This window comes from Mus musculus, chromosome 8, assembly GCF_000001635.26.
Source record: "Mus musculus strain C57BL/6J chromosome 8, GRCm38.p6 C57BL/6J".
Taxonomy (NCBI): Eukaryota; Metazoa; Chordata; class Mammalia; order Rodentia; family Muridae; genus Mus; species Mus musculus.
In genome coordinates, this window is record NC_000074.6 from 24,008,088 (window position 1) to 24,031,752 (window position 23,665).

At 39.7% G+C, this 23,665-nt stretch overlaps 1 protein-coding gene across 12 annotated transcripts in view; it reads left to right on the top strand.

Moving 5' to 3' along the window:
- Zmat4 (zinc finger, matrin type 4) overlaps window positions 1–23,665 on the top strand; it is a 415,792-nt gene that overhangs the window by 360,762 nt on the left and 31,365 nt on the right. For all 12 annotated transcript variants that reach the window (XM_017312858.2, XM_006509141.3, XM_006509140.4 and 9 more), the window contains one exon: window positions 7,029–7,125. In XM_017312858.2, the coding sequence (XP_017168347.1) occupies window positions 7,029–7,125 (97 nt within the window). The remainder of the gene's footprint in view (window positions 1–7,028; window positions 7,126–23,665) is intronic.

Consider the following 23,665-nt stretch of genomic DNA (forward strand, 5'->3'; position numbering starts at 1 on the left):
TATGATATAGATTCAGTCCATGAACCTGGTTCCAGACCTCCATAGGTTCCTATGGATTTCACTCAAAAATATTCATTGATTTTTGACTTTCTATATCATCATCAAACTTACTCTGCTCAAAATGCAGAGGCCTTGGGCTTGCTACTAGCAGCTCTTGTCCAAGTGATGCTCTTGGTTCTTCTTTTCTTTTCTTTTCTTTTCTTTTCTTTCCTTTCCTTTCCTTTTCCTTTTCCTTTTCCTTTTCCTTTTCCTTTTCCTTTTCCTTTTCCTTTTCTTTCTTTCTTTCTTTCTTTTTTTTTTTTTTTGGTTTTTTGAGACAGGGTTTCTCTGTATAGCCCTGGCTGTACTGGAACTCACTTTGTAGACCAGGCTGGCCTCAAACTCAGAAATCCACCTGCCTCTGCCTCCCGAATGCTTCTTCTCTTCTCTTCTCTTCTCTTCTCTTCTCTTCTCTTCTCTTCTCTTCTCTTCTCTTCTCTTCTCTTCTCCCCTCCCCTCCCCTCCCCTCCCCTCCCCTCCCCTCTTTTCTCTTCTTTTCTCTTCCTTTTTCTTCTTTTTTATTTATGTTTCTGCTGGAGGTTTATTTTGGATAAAATGGTTGAAATTACAAAGATACATGGTGCTACAGGTCTAGAAAATAATTTGAAAGTAATTGGCTTCTTTTCTTCATCAGCAACAACTTCAATTCTAGCACTGAATGTCATTTTAGCTATAGATATTTCATAAATATTCTCTATCAAATCAAGCAATGTTCTGGTTTTGCTGGGAATTTTGACCCTGGATGCAGAGACTTCAGAACGTTCCTCCTCTGCAGGTGCTGCTGCTTTTCCTCCTCTCATCTGCCAAGAATGTGTTGCAAAGTTGACCTTAGGAACTCCATTAGCATTTGATGGAATTTTGCAGAATAACCCTCTGGGCTTCCATCTTTTTATATAGGAAAATCTCGACAACAGATTCGTGTCTGTTATTGAGTGGCTGTCCACTTAGCTCTGGTACTTTTGCCTGACTCATGCATATTCTGAGATTTATCTGAATACTAAACGCTCACAATGTTCCTACACTGCCATTTTAAATTGGCCCATACGGTCTACACCAGTGTCTACTCTCATTGGGAGGTATGTGTGTGTTTGTTTGTTTGCTTGCTTATTAGTTTGTTTGTTTTTAATCTCCACTTAAGGTACGTGGGAGCAATTTTGAATTCACCTTTTCAAAGAGCATACTTTGGTTTATTAGTTTTTATATGGATGTTTCCCTGTCCTTGGTTCCTGTGACTTACAATTTCCCCTTCTGCTTCAGATTGGTATAAGTGCTTGAAATCTTCTAGGCTCTTAGGACTGAGACTATAAATCTCTCTACAACCTTCACAACTGTATCTGTACTGTTTTCTTTCCTTGGGTCAAGCCGACTTTGGCTTTTCTCTGCGGGAGTGATTTAGAGATATTTTAGATGCTTTGCAAATCTTCTGGTGATTTATCTCCAATTTAATTGAATTGTCGTCAAAACTCCCTCTACAAACATAATTTAAGTTTACAGGTTTACAGGAGCCCAGCACATACTGCACATGGGTGCGTCTCAGTGAACACTTGCAGAGGTAGAGTTACAGATATAAATTAGTTAGTACAAGATGGATGATACTTTTGCTCCGGTTCTCTAGGCACTGTTTATTTTTATCCTGTTTTTCTATCTGCCAAGAGAGAGATGTGAACATCCCCTATCATTGTGGTCTTGACTCTTTCTTCCTTTGGTTTTTGATCAGATTTTATATTAAGCTCTTATTAGCTCACTGACATTCCAAGTTCTGTTCATGTCTGGGAAATGCCTTGCTATGAAGTCTGTTCAGACATGAGCAGAAGCATCTACACTCTCTTAACTTCCTATTCTAATGATTCAGCTCCAACTCCTTTAATTCTTCACTTACCGTTCTAATGAATCAATTCTGGCCTCTTTAGTTCTCATCGCTATGCACACAATGTCTGCCTTTGAATGTAGTGTATGTTTGATATATTTGGGGCTTGGTTTTTATCCACTCTGACAATTTCAGCATTTTGAGATTTGTTTAACCTATTTATATTTAATGTAATTATTAATGCGATTACTTTTATCACTTTGTTTTCTATGTGTTCCATCTGTTTTCTATCTTTATTTTTCCACCTACACGTGTATAGGGGAGGGGTGGTATGTGCATTTAGGGTGTATATGTGTGGTTATGAATGACTGTGTGTGTGTATGTGTGGTATATATGTAGTGCCGCAGTCTCCAACCCACAGAGACAAGAACAACATGGACACCAAGTCAGGTCCACACAGCAGCTTCTTCTTTTACTTGCAGCTTTTTCTCTTACAGCTCTCTCCACTTAGGGCAAGGGCAATTCTCCTATACTCACAGCAACTGACCTCATCTCGTTCCACACCACCTCATCCAATCAGAATCACACACGCTCCAGGCACGAGCTCAGGTCGGTCACAGATAGGCTGACAGATCCGGATCACGAGGAATAGTCTAGCTTGGCAGGCAGCTTATGCATGCAGTTTTACTGCGCATGTTCGGGCAAGGCAGTAAACATGTGGGGTTCACGGGGCCTGGGCACCATCTTGGCCCATGCGGCCATACCCGCTTCCCGCAATGTAGCATGTGTGGGTGTACACAGACTGCCACTTTCCCACAGTTCCATGTTTTCTGTTTTCTATTCCTTCTTTCCATTTCTTTGTGGGCTAATAGAAATGTTTACCACTCTGCATTATTTTCTCTGCCCTTAGCTCTTTACATTTTAGTAATTAGTGTTTAGTAATTAGTGTAAAAGTGCATTTGGGACTATCACTGCCTTAGATTTAAAATTGCACTATTTTATAGAAAATAAGATGATTCTTCAGTAATGGTCTTCTGCTCCCCGTCATCATTTGCTTGAATTCCATGCATGTTATAAACTCTAAGATATAATATCTACTTTGGTGGTGCCATGTGTATGAATGTCTATATGTGAGTGTGTGTGTTTGTGTGTGTATATGAGTGTGCACATATTATTGTGTGTGTATGTATGTGAGCATGCATGCACATCATAGTGCACATGTGAAGTCAGAGGACAACGTTCAGGATTTGCATCTCTTCTTTCCATATCGGAGACCTGAGCCACAGATGGTGGCCATCAAGCCTGGTATCATTTGGCTAGTGCCGTATTTATCTATTCTGATGTTTGTGTCACTGTGTTTTACCTATGGATCTCAAACTCAGTTCGGTATAGGGTTTAATTTGCTTTGCTTTTGTTTTTCCTCACCTTGAAAACTTTATGCAGCAATTCAAATGTGCAGGCATACTCTGTGGCTAGGCTTTGTTTATGGGCATATATTTGGTCTTCCTTGGGTTTCAAATGGTATCCAGGTGGATGCTAAATTCTTTCTTGGCAAGGCTGTTTGGCTTTTTAATTCATCTTTACACTTTCTTTTTGTTTGATCACTTTTCACTATGAGCCACTTCCTCCTCTGCCCTCCATGTGCTGTCTCCTCTCCCTGGGTCACTCCTTACTCAGCATCCCTTTGCAAGCAGATTAGCATCCTGTTCTTATCAGACTCCTCACGGAACCCACTGATTCCAATTAGTGATCCCCACATGGGCAGGAGGGTGAGCCCATAGCTTGGACCAAGGCCAACCTATCAAAGACCATATCCCCAAATAAAATCGATTTTCCCTTCCCCAGAAGACAGTAACTTCCAATAATTCCTCATCCAGGGGTGGATCCTTGAGAACCCTTGCTCCCTATCCAGGCTGGATACTGTTCAGGTCTTATTCAAACAACCACAGGTGCCTTGAGTCCAGAAAACACTGTTTCAAGAAAGTCCTCCCCAGCCTCTGACACTCACATTCTTCCTCTGCCTCCTCTTCCATGATGTTCCCTCAGCCTTGGAGGTCACTGGGTCGTATTTAGGGTGGAGCATGTCACCATCATTTGGTCTCAGTGCTTGGACCACTTGTGAGTCTCTGTTGACTACTGTTCAGTACAAAAGTAGCTTCTCTAATGTGGCCTTAGGAGAGCCATCTCTGTGCCGAGAACTCAAGGGGCATCAAGACATTGTTTGTCTTTCTCTCCAACTAGCTCCATAAGGAAACAAACAGTGTCTTATTATTTCCAATGCTCTCAGCATTCAGCAAAATCCCTGGCACCATAAGACGGGCTCAGAGGTGCGTCTTTAATGTGCAGTGATTGCAGCAGAAGCAATGTAGACTCCAGTTTTACTGGTCTTGAAAAGACACATGGAGGAGACACATTCTGCTGACCTCTGAAGACCTATCTGTTATAAACACCGTGCTAGGAAATATAAATACAATCTGATGTGTCTTCAAGAAGCTCCTCTGAGTCAGATACTGTCTTGTTCCCACACCACTCTGGGGCTTCAGGATGCTGTTAATGTGCTACTGTGCTGAAATGGATTCAGTAAGGAAGTTGACATTTTTGATTTAATAATTAGATTCAGTAGCTCCTGGAGGGAAAAGAGCCATATAATTCCAAAGTAGTTAGGATTTCAACTAAGTATTATTAATAAAGCCCACAGTTCCCACCGAGAATGCCATGTCTTGTGTGGGGGAGGTTCCCTCTACCCCTCTGGTTTTGTTCTTGTTTATGCCCACTTCTTACCCCTGTAGTTTGTTCTGCAGGAAAGTACCTGATATTCCCTGCCCATGCCCTGGTTTGGCTGCAGAGCACAAGAAATCTTGTGGAAAGTAGCAGGTCAGAATACTTTTTTTTTTTTTTCAGATTTGTTGATGTTCTTAAAAGTTCCCAGTTTTAAACATAAATATTTATACCTATTGCCAAACTGAGTCTCCTTTTTTTTTTTTTACAAGGAACCCTTTGATTAGTGTGCACTCTAAGGAGGACTCACACACGGCAGTTACTGTTTATTATGAAAAGATTGATGGAGACCTCTGGAGGGAGTTACTGCCTGAAGCCGGATTTCATATTTTGATTCTATGCATAAAAGAGCAGAATGGATCAGGCCTGGATAAGCATCCTGACAACTTCTATACTGGCTGTGATAACTTATAGCCTCTGGGTTTGGGGAAGAGGATAATCTTTCGGAAGTCGGGAGGCAGTGCAAGCTCAGCTCTTTTTAATGGAGCAGCTTGGTTTTCATTCCTAAGATCCACCATTCCTGTGACTAAGTCAAGTTTTAAAGAAGAGACAAAACAGAGAACTGGGGGTGGGGGTGGGGTCGGGGGAGGGTTGTTGTGGTTTGGTTTGGTTTTAAAGAATGGAGTTCTGGTTTGAAACATCTCCTAGCCCTGTGCTTAGCTTTATTCAACAGAACCTATAGAACAATGGTTCTCAAGATGTTGAGACTGCTTTGGGGTTAAATGACCCATTCATAGGGTTTCATAGCAGACATCCTGCATGTCAGATGTTTGTGTTATGATTCATTACAGTAGCAAGGTTGCAGTCATGAAGTAGCATGTGGTTGTGGGTCACCACCACATGAGGAACTGTAACATTAAAGGGTCGCGGGAGCTTGAGAGTCACGGCTGTAGAAGCTTTTCATGGGCAGGTGTTTGAGGTTGAGCCCCTGCTCTGTTCTTTGCTTGGATCTTGGCTCTGACCTCACATCCTGGATGTAAGGGCAGGTCTGACTGACGATGCTACTACATTTAATCATCTGACGTCAGACTCTGGAGGCAGCTCTCCTCACCTTATACATCTCCTTCCCATTGCCTCTGTGGGGGTCGTTCTCCCAGGGTCTGAATTTTCAATTTCAAGAAGTCCTTTGCTCCTCCACAGACACAGGAAATTCCCACTAACGTTTCCAGGGCAAAGCAGATGTGCCTACTGCTTGCTTATCATGAAGAAGTATGTGCTAGAGTTCTTTGTTTTCCCTCCTGGGGCTTTGTGGTCATCCCCTGGGACATTTTTCTTTCTCCCCCCTCCCCCCCACTATGTTCTCCCTGACCCCTTCAAGGCTGAGAATGCAGTGTGGAAGCTGTGGAAACAATGGCGAATGACAAGCTACTTCACAGAGACCATACAAGTTAGCATAGACTCCCCTGTCTTTACAGGGGTCTCAAACTGAGTAGTGTGGGCTCCTGGCTTATAGGATTCAGTATTACCTTTACTTTCCTCCCTGCATCCTCTCTTGGGGATACAGCAGCAGGAGAAATGTGGACTACTGTGGACCTCCATGTACCAGAGGTTTAATGTGATCTAGATAATGCTGCCCAACAATACCAATTTACCTTTGGTTAAATCAATGCTCATAAATACTCAAGATTTTGTTCAACACCTTAAAAGCAAAGCATTACTTTTCTATTTTAGAATTCATAGTGCCTAACCCAATGCTGGTGCTTTGTTAATGAGGCAAGTAAGTAAACAGAAGACTCATAGATATTCTTAGCTCTGATGGGAAGTCAGACTAACCAAGAATTGATTGTTTTTTTTTTTTCCTATTGGTTACTTTATTTTATAAAACAGTCCTAATATCGAGCATAAGTTAATAATGTCTACCGTTACACTTCAGTTCTGTTTTGGAATGGAGATGGCAAAGGAGTGCGACAAGTTTTTGTTTTTTTGTTTGTTGTTTTGTTTTGTTTTTCGAGGCAGGGTTTCTCTGTGTAGCCCTGGCTGTCCTGGAACTCACTTTGTAGACCAGGCTGGCCTCGAACTCAGAAATCTGCCTGCCTCTCCTCCCAAGTGCTCCACCACGCCCGGCAGGTTTTTTTTTTTTTTAATGTTTATAATTTTACTGTACAGATTAAAACTATATCTATGAGACTTGTGCACAGGGCTGCAGGGGAATTTATCTTGAGGAGTTCAGAGTTGTTTCAACCATCTATAAATAGGACAATCTGAGTCCAAACCCCTGCACATTCCCACTTCTGTTGAGTCTGGTGGCTGGGCTCTGGGGAGGAGGGGCAGGAGTGGGCTTGGAGCAGGGGACCCAGGAGTCTTCTCTGAAACTCAGAGCTTGCCTCTGTGGAAATTCGACAAGTCATTCATCATCAGGACTGATGGTAAGATGCAGCTAACCAAGCCTGTCTGTCACTCACAGGTCTGAGACGTACTTACAGATGTACCACGTGCAGTGTGTCGCTCAACTCCATAGAACAGTATCATGCACATCTGCAAGGATCAAAACATCAGACCAAGTAGGTACTCTGTTCCCACTCCATCCCTGTTCCCACTCCTTCCCTGTTCTCACTCCTTCCCTCTTCCCACTCCTTCCCTCTTCCCACTCCTTCCCTCTTCCCACTCCTTCCCTGTTCACACTCCTGCCCTGTTTCTGTCCCTTTTTTCCACTATTTCTGTTCCCACTCTTTCTCTGTTCCGACTCTTGGGTCCTTCCTGTGGACTTGTTTTTGCAAGATCATTAAAGCCAGACCTGTTATTTATCTCCAAAAAGGCAGACTGATGTATATTTTATCTTATCTCCAAAGTCTCCTTGACATTTATGCATCTTGAGCCTTCCAAATGTGCCTAGCATTACTGAAAGAGCAGCTGCTTCTCCCACTTCAGCACAAGTAATGGAATTTTTTTTCAATAATAATTCAGCATGCTTTATAACCTTGAGGAAACTTTGTAGAACTGTATTTTGTTTTTGAGTAGCTGACATGATCCTTAGTAGACTTTACTAAGGGCTTCTGTGTCATGCAATTAAACTCTGTGACTATGTCCTATCATGTCCCCATTCTGGGTATATGTTGTCAATTATTATGAAAATGTAACTTATCCCCTGGTATATTTAATTCAGATATAAGTCATGTATATATATATGTGTGTGTGTGAGACATATATGTGTGTGTGTGTTTGTGTGTGTATATGTATATAATACATGTATGTATATACCTATATGCATATAATATTTGTCATATGTGCATATTTAAATATAACATCTTGGATATATATATATATATGCACACACATGCACACAAGCACATGCTCTCTCTCTCTCTCTCTCTCTCTCTCTCTCTCACACACACACACACACACACACACACACACACACATACACACACACACACCCTCACTCACAAATAGGTATTGCCAATTAAGTAAAAGCTTGCTCTGACTTATTTTCCACCAAAGATTCTCGGATTTTTAAACTGGAATAGGCTTCAGGCATGATTTCACCTATATTACTGTACTATTTCAGAATCACCAGCACTGTGGCCAGCAGTCCAAAGGCAGCTGCTGAGGCTGTTAACAGAATGCTTAGAAAGTAAGATATAGGGCATAAGGTACAAAGAATGTCTCAAAAGGATGGAATCTAACTAGGTGCAATTGTTTTCATTTCTAAAAAATTCATGAAGAGAATCATTTAACAGATCTGACTGTATTAAAGTCCTGTGAATAATTAATGTCATCCAGCAAACTTTTATTGAGTTCCACTGTCATCTCTGTACCCAGGAGTGAGGGTGGGGGGTGTGAGTAGATGTAGACCTTTCTCTTATGGAAGCCCAACTAGCTGGGGAAACGTTCTCTAGCAGTGTGCACTGTACCAACCAGAGCCATGAGAACAGGGGAGGGCACAAGTGAAGCCAGTTTTTCTGGGACATTGGTACAGATCACACACAAACAAACACACACACACACACACACACACACACACACACACTCGGCAGAGTTCATTGATGGTGTTCAGTGTGAATCTCCGTACAGGTCCAGAGGTGGCTGTCCTTGTCAGTTTTTTAACTTGACACAAGCTGGAGTTATGTGAGTCAAGGGAACCACAATTGAGAGCATGCCTCCATAAGATAAGCTTTTAGGTAGGTGTGTGGGGCATGTTCTCTTAATTAATGATTGATGTGGGAGAACCCAGCTCACTGTGCATGGTTTCAGCCCCAGGGCAGGTGGTCCTGGATGGTATAAGAAAGCAAGTTGTGCAAACCATGAGAAGCAAGCCAGTAACTAGCATCTCTCCGTGGCCTCTGCTTCAGTTCCTGTGCCCAGGTTCCTGCCCTGCTTGGATTGCTGCCTTGACATCTCTCAGTGATAGGTTATTAGCTGGAAGTGTGAGTGAGGTAAACCCTTCCTTACAGGTTGCTTTTTGTGATGGTGTTTCAGAAACCCTAACTGAGACAGGAGGCTTTGGTAGAGTAAGTATGTAATGTTAAAAGATTAGTAATAATTTTCCAGGTTATATTGTGAGTAGGAACATTCTAGACGCTAGACGTGTAAGTTATAGGAGGTCAGCCTCAGGGGAGGAAATTTAGACCTAGAATCAGCTGGAATCTGTTTCCTCGTCCTTCCACCATCTCAAGAATCCAGGCTTACTTTGCTGCAGTCTACCCCAGAAAGGGTCTACTTCACAAGAAACCTTCAAAAGTTAACAGAGAAAATTCCCCAGCTCTTTGTGGAATACCCTGTAGCTTCTGCATTGATTAATAGCATTGACTATTTCGTTTGGTCCCCAAGTAATCTCTTTTCCTCATCTCCCTAATTAATAATGGATAAGAGGCACTCTATATATTTTAGTTAATCAGTGTCCAGCGTGCAGGATGACACGAAAGTATCTGCACAAATTTATAATCTTTTAAGAGCATTTATTAATTCTTCTTAATAAATAAAAAAGGAACAATAGTGAGTTTCAGTGGCATGTGTTCCACAAACAGCAATTTGACAGCATCTCAAGCTCCAGGAATATGTCTGTCCATCTCTCCATCTGTCCATAAGACGCTGTGATATTTGTGCATTGATTATGACATTTCATTTCCACAAGTATTATTATCTTCCAGGGAAAATGGACCTTGCAGAGGTTAAGTTGCCAGGCCCTAGCAGAACAAGGACTGACCCCACCAGTGGCCGTCTTTACCTTTTAACGACTGCTCAACACTCAGTTTCACAAACATTCACCTTCAACAGAGATGTGCTGGTAAAGAGAACTGTGGTGTACTTTGAAAACGGAAGTGCCGCTTTGCACAAACGATTTAGTAGATACACGTGACATCAGACCCTTCTACTCGCTCATACATCTGTGTTCTGTAGCACAAGCAGAACTCTGCTCCTTTCCTGAGTGAAAGGAGGGGAAATGAACAAAGGAATTTTAGTGATCCTGTTCTTGATGTCTATTCTCTTTCCCCTTACACTTAATCCTTTGTATGCGTGCGTGCGTGCGTGTGTGTGTGTGTGTGTGTGTATACCTGTGCATATCCTTTGTATACGTGCTTCTGTGATGTATGTGTCTGTGTCTCTGTGTGGGCATCTTTTGTATGCATGTTTTTGTGTGTGTGGGGGGGTCATCCTCCTTTGCATGCATATTTCTCTGTGTGTGTGTGTCTTTCTCTGTGTATGTCTGTCTGCATCCTTTGTATATATGCCTCTTTCTCTCTCTCTCTCTCTCTCTCTCTCTCTCTTTCTTTCTCTGTATGTATGTAAATGCATGACACTAGTATAAAGGTACCCCCAGAAGTCAGATGAGAATGTCAGATCCCCTGGAGCTATAGTTACAGGCGGTTATGAGCTGCCAGATGTAGGTGCTGGGACTGAACTTAGGTCCTGTGGAAGAGCAGCAAATCTTCTTAACTGCTCAGTCATGACTCCAAACCCATGTTCCATTTTAATATCCTCATCTGCTTCCTGTCTCTCCTTTCCTTCCTTTCTTGTCCTGGATATTAAACCTAGGGTCTCACACATACAGAAAAGCACTTCAGCCAATCTATATCCCTGCACCCTTACTTTCTTCACAAGCTAAAGAACTTTCTAATTTTAATAAAGTCCAGCTCATGAGTCCTTTATATCTTGAGTTATTTGAGTATGGTTTGAGATTTGTCTTCTCATCCCAAGGTTATCAAGATAAACTACCATGTTACTTTGTTCGTGTTACATTGTCTGTTGTTAAGAATGTTTTTTTTTTTCATAGTCTGATGAAAGGGTCAATCTTCAAATGTTTCCTATATGAATACTAGCAGATCCAGTGTCATTCACTTAAAAGAGAATCTAAATTATTCTGTTTGTAAACCAGGTGGTTTGCAGGCATGTCTTTATGTTATAAACCATGTGGTTTTCAGGCATGCCTGTATGTTATAAACCAGGTGATTTGCAGGCACGTCTGTATGCTGTAAACCACGTGGTTTGTAGGCATGCCTGTGTTCCTGCCTGAATTCTGGACTCCCCACCCTAGCGCATGTCTTTCCTTACGCTATTGCAGTGTCTCCTATAGCTTTATGGTAAGTCTTGGTATCTAAGAGTGTAAATTGTCTGCCTTTGCATTTTATTTCAAAACCATTTTCATTATCCTTGATCCTTTGTGTTTTTACATACACTTTTAGAATCAAATTTTCAATTTTCTTGAAAACATTTAACATCTGCTCCCATCCATATCCTTTGGCAGAGCCTCTGATTCTTTCTGTAAGGTTTCATAGGTCTGTCTGTGGAAATCTCACACATATCTCTTTAAGTTTCTTCCTAAGGATTTGATAGGAAGAATCAAAACAAACAAACTAACTAAAACAAAACAAAAAAGGGGCAAATGATTTATGCCATTTTGAGACCAGAATATAAACAAGATCAATTTTTAAGTAAATGAAAAACTCAGTTATAAACAGTAATGTTCCTAAGTCTGTATCCAATTGCTTTGTTAAATTTACTTAACAGTCCAATTCCATCAGCAAATAATTGGGGATTTTCTGTGCGAGAACCATCAGCAGCAAACATAGGGAGTTCATCGGCTCCTCTCATCTTTGGCTACCTGCCTGGTCACAGTGGAGATCCATCTCTGCAATGCAGGTTCAGGTGGCTCCATGGTTACTCACATCCCTCAGACCTTCAAGTAACTATGGAAGTCCAAGTGAGACACTTGCTTGTCTCTCACAATCTGCTAACATTCTTCTTACAATTAGACGATGAGTTTCATCAAATGCTTTTACTTTACTGGTTTGATCATAATATCTCCACTTTCAATTATAAACTATTGAACTGTAGCCGATTATATTTTCAAGTATCAACCCAACATTTCACCAAAACCTCATTTTTCTTGGATTATTTTATTTCTATGTATTCATGGAATGAATGTCTGAAAACATTTTAATATTTTTCCTCCCCCACCTCTCTCTCTCTCTCTCTCTCTCTCTCTCTCTCTGTGTGTGTGTGTGTGTGTGTGTGTGTGTGTGTGTGTATGTGTATCTTTTATGTGTCTTTTTAATGACATAGTTTTGGACCTTAATTTTTCTTGTAATGGCCTTAGTTTCATGATAAGGTATGTTCAACATTTTTCCTTCTACTTTCGATCCTTGAATATGCGAGTGGTAAGCTAGTCTTATTTGGGAGTGATTCATTAGTGAAATCACCTGGTTCTGGAGCGTCATACTTTTGAGAGTTTCATTTTTCAAAGCGTTTATTCACCTCACCTGTTTTACGGAAGTACACTGCTGTAAAGTGGCCTAGGAGAGTCTCTAACTTGATCCTTCCTGCTCTCACATATTTCTTACTCGTTTTTAAATGTCTTTATTCGCACACATTAATTATATGTGATAGTAGGTGCATACTCTGTATAAGAAATGCCCCCAGTAATCCCACACATTTGAATAAGTGGTACCCGGTTAGTGGCGCTGTTTGGGGAGGTTAGGTGATGCAGCCTTGCTGGAGAAGAATGTGCCTGAGGTGGGCTTCGAGAGTAAAGACACTGACTACATGCAGTTTGCCCTCTGCTCTGTGGTTTTTGCTGAAGGCCTGAGCTCTCAGTCTTCTGCTTTGGCTGCTGCTCAAGACCACTACATGCTGTCACAACCAGTATGGACTGTAACCCTGTGTAACCAGAACCCAAACCAAACTCTCTCTTCCAAAAGTCGCCCTGGTCATGGTCTTTTATTATAGATGTGGAAAAGCACCTGCTGCAATAGGTTCCATTATATAATTTTCAGGCATGCCTTTGAAACCCTGGAGTTGAATTTTGCATATGGTAAGAGATAAATATCAATATTCTTCTACATGTTGCTGTCCAGTGTTTTTCAGCTTCCTTTGTTGAAGATGCTTTTTTTGTGGATGATGGAGAGACATGGTCCCCATCGCTTTTGCCGGTTGGTGACTACTAGGGAAGGAAGAGTGAGTTTTCTTTGGGAGCTTGCTCCAGATTGCTTTGACTATCTAGGGGATTTATTTGTTCCCATGACAATTTTCGCATTTTCTTCTATATTTCTATGAAGTATGGTATTGGACTTTGATTAGAGAAGGCACAGAATCTATAGATTGATTTTGGCACAATGGCCATTTTCCCAATATTAAGCTTCCAGTTCGTGAGCATCAGAGGTCTCTCCATATCCTTGTGTCTTCCTCATGGTCCTTGCCAGTGTTTTCAATGTTTCATGGTAGAGATCTTTCACATGTTTGGTTATATTTATTCCAATTTTTATTTGTTTGTGTTTTGTTGTTGCTGTTGTTGCCGAGTCAACTGTTAATGAAATTGTTTATCAGCTCCATGAGTTTCGTGGTGGAATATTTAGGGTCTCTTTGGAAAGATGCACATCCTATGCTTCTGATTTGGATATGTTTTATTTTCCAGTCTTGTCTTATTGCTTTAGCTAAGGTGTCAAACATTATATACCAAATAGGACTAGAGAGAAAATACTCTCATGTCTTCTTGCTCATAGAGAAAATGCTTTAGAAATTTTTTTTTCAATTTTTATAATGTTGCTTTGATTCATCATCAAATCATCATATATATGTGTGTGTGTGTGTGTGTGTGTGTGTGTGTGTGCTCTATTGTGTTGAGATATATTTTCTTTAATCCTAGTCTCTTCAAAGTTTTAATTATGAAGAGATGTTGAACTTTTGTCAAAGGCTCCTTCCTTCTGCATGTATGGAATGATTGAGTAATTTCTGTTCTCAAGCCCATTTATGAGATATACTAGTTATTGATTCACTTATATTGAACCATCCCTGCATTTCTGCAAGGAAGCTAGAATCAGCATGATGAATGAACTTTTCTATATTCTTTAATTTCATTTCTATTTATTATATTGATAATTCGTATGTAGATGCTTATAGAGATTTGTCTGTAGTTTTCTATTTTTGTTCTTTCTTTCTAGTTTGAGTAGCAAAGTAATAATGTCTTTCAAATGAACTTGAAAAGTATTCTTTCCTTTTCCATTTTACAGAATAGTTTGAGAAAGATTCAAGTTATTTCTTCTTTATAGCCAGATTCAATGACTCCTTGGAACAAGACATTTTTATTGTTTATCTGTTTATTGTTTTATTGTTTATTTTTATTTGTTTTATCTTTGGTGGGTCATTTGGGTCTAGAAAAATCACTAAATAATCTTTATATTTTCAGATTTAATGGAACATATTTTTTTTAAAAGTATGCCTTCATGGCTTTCTGAATTTAATTTATATCTGTTGTAAATGCTCATTTTTCATCTCTGGTGTTACTAATCCATGTCTTTTCCTTTTGATTGATCCTGCTGAGATTACCAATCTTGTTTATCTTTAACTCCTGTGATTTTATAAATTTCATTAATTTCTGCCTAATATTAAGCATCTTCTTAGCTTTATAGCTTTGACGTTTGGTTTGTTCTTATTTTGCCAAGAGACTAAGGTACATCACTTAATTATTTGAGGCCTTTTGGTGTTTAATGTAGGCATTTGTAGCTATGAGCTGAGAGTTTCTTTTATCGTATTAGTATATTATATCTTCATTTTTAAAATTTATTCCCTTTGTTTTGTTTTGTTTTGTTTTGTTTTGTTTTTTGAGATTAGTATAATTCCAAAATCCCCCCTTCCCTTCCCTTTCTCCAAACCCTCCCATACACCCCTCCTTATTCTCTTTGGAGTTTATGGCCTCTGTTTTCATTAATTATTGTTACATACATTTGGGTATGTGTATTCCTAAACATACATGTCCCGAAGTACATAAACATAACCTGCTCAGTCCTTATAGTGTTATTTCTTTGTATGTTTTCAGGGCTGACTATTTGGTATTGGATAGCCAAGTGGCATGCTGTTCCCTGGGGGAAAGTAGTTCTCTTGCTCTAAGCATTCCTTAGTTGCCTGAACTTCTTTGTATAAGGTTGAGGTTGTGTGGGCTTTGGGCATGTCTCTTGGTGTCATGCTGGTTCAGCTCATGTCAGGTAATCAAACTGGTATGAATTTATGGGTGTAGCTTCTGACATCTCTAGGAGGCATGACCTCATAGCAAACTTTCTGGCCTCCTGTCTCTTACAATCTTTCCACCCACACCTTATGAAATGTTCCCTGAGCCTTAGGTGTACGAGTTGAATTGTGTGTATTAATTTTTAATCAGTTCGAGAAGGTTTTGTTTGTTTTCTTGTTTGCTTTTTAATTCAGTTCTTCGGTGGTACATCCGTTATTTGGTAATGTGTTGTTTAATCTCCATGGGTTTGAAATTTCCCTGTTCTTTCTCTTGCTGATGATTTCTAGCTTTATTCCATGATAAAGACAGAATATGAGCAATTATTTGAATTTTCCTGTATTTATTGAGACTTGCTTTGTGTGTTAATATGCCATCTATTTTAGAGGAAGTTCCATGGGCTGTTGAGCAGAATGTGTATTCTGTAGTATTTGAATAGAATACTTTGTAGATGCCTGTTAAGTCATTTTCATTTATGAAGTAATTTAGCTCCTATTACTCTGTTTTTTTTTCTCTTTTGTTAGTATGATTGTTTCATTGGTGAAAGTAAGGTATTAATATCAGCTGTTATTACCAGGTAATAGTTAATCTAAATTTTTTTATCTAGTAACCTTAGGTTTACAAATTGGGTGTATTGCCTACATGTTCATAATTATAATAGCCTTATAATGAATTGATGCTTTAAATAGTATGCTATGTCCCAGATTTGACATATATTTTGTCAGATATTAAAGTAATGATACCTGCATATTACGTAGTTTGACTTGCATGAGATAACCTTAGGATGTTGTGTTGTCTCCTGACACTGTGATTCCATGCAGATGTCCACTCCAAGTCTGTAGTGTTTTCTCGGAGAGTGTCTTAGTTACATTCTTATCTCTGTGATAAGATACCAAGACAATTTATAGAAGGAAGAGTTTATTTGAGCTTACAGTTTCCTAGGGTGATTCCATGACCATCACAGTGAGGACCATAGTAGCAGACAGGGAGGCATGGTGCTCTTGCAGAAGCTGAAAACTTACTCCTAATCCACAAATAGGAGACACAGAGGAACAAGTTAACTGGAAACAGTGTGAACTTCGGAAACATCAAAGCCCACTCCCAATAATGTACCTCCTCCATCAAGGCCACAGCTCCTATTCTTTCCCAAGCAGTTCCACCAACTGGGAACTAAGTAGTCAGATATATGAGCATATGGGGGCCATTTTTATTCAAACTACCACAGTGAGAGTCCATTTTTCCTGCTGTAAGCCACCAGCTTCTCATAATTTTTAATGGTGGATTTCAAATGAATAGAGTACAGGGTCCATGAGCTTTGTTATGCATGTAACCCTCAGGTTGCCTTTTGTTAGATAAGCACCTGCTTGGCTTGAGCTGTCAAGGGCAATGATGAGGGTGGTGCCATGACTAATAACTGGACAGAACTTGAGTGTAGAGTAGAATGTTTTAAAGGCATTGCACATGGGAAGCACTCTGTCCTGTTGCCACCCAGATGGCTATATCTCTATTTCATAGATTAGGAAGCTGAATCTCCACGAAGTTAGGTGACATATTCAGGGCCTTAAAATAATTACTTGGAATAGACAAGGAGCAGAAGTCAGGGTTTTCTGCCTGTCATTTCAATGAGCATATTTCTTAGTGAAACTGCTGCCTGCATTTAGCAGTGTTCATGACTTAGAAATAGTCATTTCCAGTTTTTGAAAAATATCACAAATAGCCTAATAGTAGTCAATTTTCTCTCCATTGTTAAAGAACCAGAGAAACATCACCCATATAATGAGACTAAAGACTCAGAAATGCAAATGCCTACACTGAGTCGATTCTTCAGTGCTTCCAGGGGAGCTAGTCTGTCAATTAGTACAAATGAGTAAAATGAAACTTAGAAGCCTTGAGTATATACTATGCACTAATGAATAATTCCCCCTTAATGTATTTAAATTTGAGCTCAGGGATCACTCTTGGCCTCTGAACATTACATTACCTAAAAGTAAAGGACGTAAAAGTTGTCATTACTTACTTTGTACTTAAGCTGATTAAAAAATGAGATTAAAAAAATGAGATACAAGTATCAACCCGATCAGAAAGGAGAAGTCATGTCCAAGTCCATTTGTTCTTTGAAGAAAGTGGTGCTATCCATTGTTCTTTCTGGAGTTTCCCCAAAGTGGTATGAATTCTCAATGCAAAGGTTCATGGTACTTGTTTCTGCTCTATCTATCCATTTATGAAGAGCTTGAATGACTGTTCAAACTAATTTTCAGGGACAGGATGTATTTGCTTTAAGCATTTTACAATGCAGAATAGCAGCGAGTTGTTGAAATAGTACACAACAGTAAATAAAAGTATTTTTTGAAAGTAATGCCAACCATAAAGATTTTTTATACTTAATATAAACTAAAAGCAGCTTAGAAGCCCTTGAATTGGTATTCTCTGGGAGGAAAAGCGAACAACCAACAAGCATCTTTGAACACTAAAAATATAAATATTTTCTATGACTTTTTGATGTAGTTTACCATTACTATCCAAGAATCCCACTGTTTAAGGAGCTCTGGACTTTATTTAAGAAGTTCATTGATACACAGTAAATTTTGGCAGCTGTTTTGCTGTTTCATTGACATGATTTTTACTATATATTCCTTACCTAAGGACACTTTATAAGCACTATGTTATATATGAAGCTTAGGTCTTCTGTAAGCTTGAAAATGAAAACGTATGAGGCACATGTTCATGTGTGTGTGTGTGTGTGTGTGTGTGTGTGTGTGTGTATTCTAGAATTACCAAAGACTCCTTCCTGCTTCCTTCTCTGTAGGACTTATAATCATTATTTTGTGTTCCTTGAAATCAGTGTGAATTGTGACTGCCTTCTTCTGGTGATACTAAGCTGATGACTTAATGTCTTAGAATCACTTCTGGACTCCACCAAATCTCACGCTCTTTGTGATACAGTATTGTGTGGGCATTCAGTATCAGTTACAGTGGGTGAAGGGCCACTCGGTTCAGAGATGTGTCAGATCTTCCTCTCACTCCTTACGTAGCCTTGAACAAGTTTAAATACTATTATTAAGCAAGCCTATTGAGATACAAGTTAGCGAAAATAAAATGAGTATGTTTTATGTGCACAGTTTGATGAGTTTGATATGCCTGGATACTATGGGACCACCAGTTCAGTTAACAGCCAAAAACACATTCAGAACTACCAGTGGCTTTTCCCCATCAATACCCTTATCTAAGCCTAGCCACCATTGCTTAGCTTGCTTGTTGTCTGGAAGTAAATGGAATAGTATGTGTTCTTTTCTGCTTAGCTTATTTTGCTCAACACAATGGTTTTGAGCATCATTCACATGGTTGCATGCATTGGCAGCTCCTTCTTTGCCTGTGGTTTTTGAACAAAGCATGCCTCTGTTAAGCATCACCATCCCTATTGGAAATGTGAAGGGCTGTAACATGTATGGCAAACCTCCCATCGGCTCCAATGTTCTTCACTTGTATGAGTTGAAGATTTCGTTATTTAACATTTATTGTTTTTCATCAAGGAAATGGTTATAACATATTTCTTTTCAGCATTTTTTTCTCTACTCCTAGGTAGTCCAACAGCTAACCAAACCCCTAAATGAATCAAGTTGACCATCAGAATATAAGGCAGGGCATTTCCTTTGGCTTTAACCAAAGACAGAGGGTAGAGTTTGTTGTTTAGGTAGAAAGTAAAGGACAAAACTCATTATAACTTCATTCTATGTCATGATACAGCAATCAGGCTCCAATGGCTACTCAAGGAAATGGTTTGAGTAAGATCAACTCAGGAAGACTCTCAAAGAGACTATTTTTGCTTGAAAACTAAATTACTAGACTCACCTATTCTGTGCCTTCTGAAAAAAATCATATCCCATTCTGACCTATTTTCTGCAAATACATATATAATTATTATATTATTCATTTTTTAATGTTTAAAGACATTGAAGTTTTAACTACCCACAATGAGACCATTACATAGATATTAAAATATCTCTTAATCTCCATAGATCCATGTAGTTAAAATAAACAGCCATTTTGAAAAGAAATAGTATGTGTGTTTATAGATGATTAGCTGCAATTGACATTTATAAAACTTTTTTTTTTTTTTTTTTTTTTTTTTTTTTAGGGAATTCAGTTTGGCCAGCATTTGTCTATTCTCTTAAAATTTATCATGACCCATCATGATCTGTAAATTTAATTAAATCCATGAGAGATGTTGGCTTACCATTCAGACTCTATTGGAAATACAGGAGAGGAGGTGAACAGGGTGGGTCATGTCCCTGTTGAAGGGACGGAACGCATTCTCTTTCTCTGCCTTTGGAGTATGGCGGACATAGCATTTTGTCCTTTTGGGCTGATGTTTTCATGATGTATATAGGGTGAGCATGTGAGTGATTAGATGAACCAGCCTTTACTTCAATTGTGGCTAATGACCAAAATCTACTGAGCACTGACCATGTGACTCGGACAATAGATCAGGTACTAAGAGAAGCACTCGGCCATGAAGATAACAATGCCTCACCCCTTATCTATCACACAAGAATCCGAGTACCAGCATAAGTGGGCCTTAATGTCACACGAGCACACGAGATGCACAGTGCTGATGGGATCTGGATGAAGGCGTGGCTGCTTGGATTGGAGCTTTTAGCTACGGTTGTAGTGGAGTGACTCAGCAAAGAGATGTGGGAATGAGGCCAGCAAGGGCATCTATGACTCTGCCATGCAACAATTGTGTGCCTCTTGGCATGTAACTGAGCATCTCCCTCGGGATTAGTTCCCACATCTTGAAAAGCGACAGATTATAGAAATGTTGATGGATACAGAAAAGAGGAAGCCGGAGGGAAGATCAGGAGCTCAAAGTCATTAGCCTCTGCTACATAGTGAAATGGAGTAGTGCCTAAGATACGTGAGACCCTGCCTTAAAAAACACCACGTACCACAGACACACACCATACAAACACACACACACCACACAAACATACACACACACACACACCACACAAACATACACACACACACACACACACACACACACACACCACAAACACACCAGACACACCACACAAACATACACACACACACCACAAACACACCAGACACACCACACAAACATACACACACACACACACACACACACACACACACCACAGACACACCAGACACACACACACACACACACACACACACACACAGAGACAGAGAGAAAAGGATAAATACATTTCAGTTTCTTGATTTCCTTAAAAATCCTATTTAGTCAGTCATCCACAATTAGCAAGTTACCCTACAGAGACTATGGATATAGCCTTAAAACTAGAGAAGGCGGAGTTGAGCCTGTTCTTTGATGAAGAACATTCTCTCGTCAGCCTGGGAGATTCTTGATGGAGCTTCTTTATCTTTCTGATTCCAAGCAGCTCCCTTTCCTCATTTTCAGTTTTCATTCCACCATTAAAACCGTATCCTCTCTCTACTTGATGATTTTAAAGGCAAGATTGCTGTTAGATTTTTGGGTCCTATTGACTGGTTAAATCTAACCGCATACATTTGGAACTGCTGTGTTTTTCAGGATTAGAAGAGGTTTGATTTTTTTTTTCTCTTTTGATATTTTTTTTTGTTTGTTTAAGAACAAAAGAAAAAATAAATCCTAGATGAGAGCAATGCTGCTGATGTTAACTCTTGTTATTCATTATAGTTTAGAAATTGCCACTGTGAAGGATTTTTTTCTTCTTTGAGCTAGTACCTAGCACATTATACATCATGATAAGGAAAGTCAGGTGTAGTTAGACTCTAGCCCTTAGTCAGTATCAACTCACAAAAGTGTCTTACTTATATATACCTGTCTCACCCTCAACTGTCTTTAATAGGAAGGAGAAAACGTGCATTTTTTTTCGAAAGCTTTTTGAGTTACAGAAAAATCTCTGTCGACTTCATGCTGAGTAGTCAAATCAAAATCAAAATCTATAATGTTAGCTTTCATAAATGGGGGTGAATTTTCAAGCCCCAGGACACAATTAATTCAGCGTTGTATCCACAGCCTCTGGTGCTATTGTATTCTCCAGAGAGCTTCTGTCTTTTCCCTTCCTTATGTAATCATCCTTTCTTCAAAAGCTGCCCAGCATGTGACTTTATTCCTTTATTTGCAAAAACTATCACCACTGAACTTATTTCTGTCCTAACAGGAAGATCTTAAGAATGCCTTAAATAGGTAACTTAAAAACTCCGATTTTATTTCCTTGATAGTGGATGAAGTTCAAATAGTAAATCCAATGTTCTGATTTTTTTTTCTGGGGTAAAAGAAAAAAATATGCCTAGGAGAAAGCTTAGATTTTTATAAGCAGCTGGCTTGTTAGGATCCAGTTGTCCTTGAGTGTCTAAGGGCACTTTACGTCTCTGTGGAGATAGGTCTCATTTAAAAATCTTGTTTTTGGTCAGCACAGCTTGTGTTCCAGGAAGCTGAGTATGGGTCTTTCAGGTTTTCCAGGAGCTTCCATAAAAGGTTTCAAAAGCAACCACACAGCTTTCTATTAGTCTTAGAACTAGGTATCCTAAACTTGGTATCCCATGCCATATAGGAATCCAGGGAGCAGAGATGTGCTTCCCTTGGAACGGAGACTAGAGAGCATGATCTGAGATAGAAAACCACCTCAGGCACTGGAATCCCCTCCAAGGTGAGGGAGGAAGCAAGCATATTCATCTACCAGCCATAGGAAAACATCAACACCGGTTTCTCAAGTTTTGCTCCCAATTTCCCAATTTGTATGTATGGGGAAAACAGCTTTGAAAGAAAACCTAATTCGGTCTTGAGGACCTTACTGGTCACCCTAGGGACACAAAGTACTATGGTGAATTTAGAGACTTGTTTCTGTGGCTAAGTGATCTTGAGATTTTCAGTGAGATAGCACTATGTAAATAACTTCAGGACATCCATTGACTGCTACTCTGTCCATTAAATGACCTACCTACTACAGACTGAATACTAAGTCGCATCAAAGAATCAGGGTCCATACTCTGTGTTCTCTGTCCTCAGGTTATGTGTTCAGGCTTTTGTTTAAATTTCCAAGCACTAAAGTGTTAACAGTGTCAAAAGGAAGTCTTCCCGTTCTTGAGAACACTAGAACTGCTGTAGAGCGCACTGCTGGCCTCCTGGGAGAGCAATTGGTTGCCCAGCTGTCTGAGCTGTTGCTATGGAAGAGTCACTGAACTGACCGAGAGTCATTATGTACCTACTGTGTACAAAAATATGACATTATCCCTACAAAGATGGGTTCTAGATGAGGGAGCTCCTGGAGTCTGGGATCAGAAACAAGAAGCAGGGGAGGGGAAGCAGGTTCAGGGTAGAAAGTGGTATTAGCTGTGGACCAGATATTGGCACCGAGACAGCGCTGTAGTTTTGTTCCTAGAAAAATCACTGAAGTCTGACTTCAAAGCCTTCTCCAAAAGCCATTACTTCCTTCACTCGTAAATTCCTATTTTCTAGGATAGCCTTTGAAAACCTCTCATTGTTTATGCATGAGGACTTAAATTGCAACACCTGATAGGATACTTCACTGTTAAGAAACTTGCCCAACCAATTCTATTAAGGATAGGTGACATTTGTGATCAAAGAATGACAATTAGAGACATTGATCTATCAGTTTCCTGTTGAAAAATCGCTTTAATTATTTGTTCCCCTTTATGCTATTAACACTTTCTCTAGATTCATTTAAGGGACAGGTAAATGTTCGTGTAAAAAAGTTTACAGATGAAAGAGTAGAACTGGCCAGCATTCGACATTCTAACTAGAGCTGTTTCATGGCTCTAAAGTGGGGCCTTTGCTCCCCATGTGGGCATGTTTTTCCCTTGAAGAACATTTATTCTTGATCTTTTCATTAAAATATCTCATCCTGTGCCCACCATGAATGTTCTATAATTATCAGTCTTTCTCTCCTTAACTGTTTAATTAGGGTAGAGGCCAGCAGTCTATTTGATTATTATAGTCATGGATAGCATTCCTGAATGGTATTGTGATTTTTGACATCATTATTGGAGGATTTAACTCACAGTAGCCCCGAGTTTGCCTCTAACACAATTTCAGTGGATTACTTTCTTCTCTCGAAGTGATAGCCTTGTCCCCATATATACCTGCTGGGTAATTGTCAAAATTATATCCACAGAGGGGAAAATGTGCCTTTGCCTACTTTCCCCCAGAAATCCCAGCCAAAGATAAGTTGTACTGTGACTTGTGCAAATGACAAAAACTGGAAGATGGTGAGAGGCAAAGATGGAAGAGGTTGAAGATGGAGACATAAGTCTGTCAGTAGATGTGGTAGAGGTGCTGGAAAGAAGAGGTTGAGCTCTAAGCACATTTTCTAGACCTTCACCATCTTAGCTGTATGTGTTAGATGTTTTCAAGTTGGATGTCCATGAAAATGTCAAGGCATCAGTGGATGAACTGAACTCATGGACAACCTCTGTGTCAGTTTTAGAGAGGAGAAAGAGAAGACATGTGTGCTAGCTAGTGTTTTATGACAACTTTGATACATGCTAGGCTCATCTGGGCAGAGAAACATCAACAGAGAAAACACAAGCCAGTGGGGCATTTTCTTGGTGAATGCTTGACT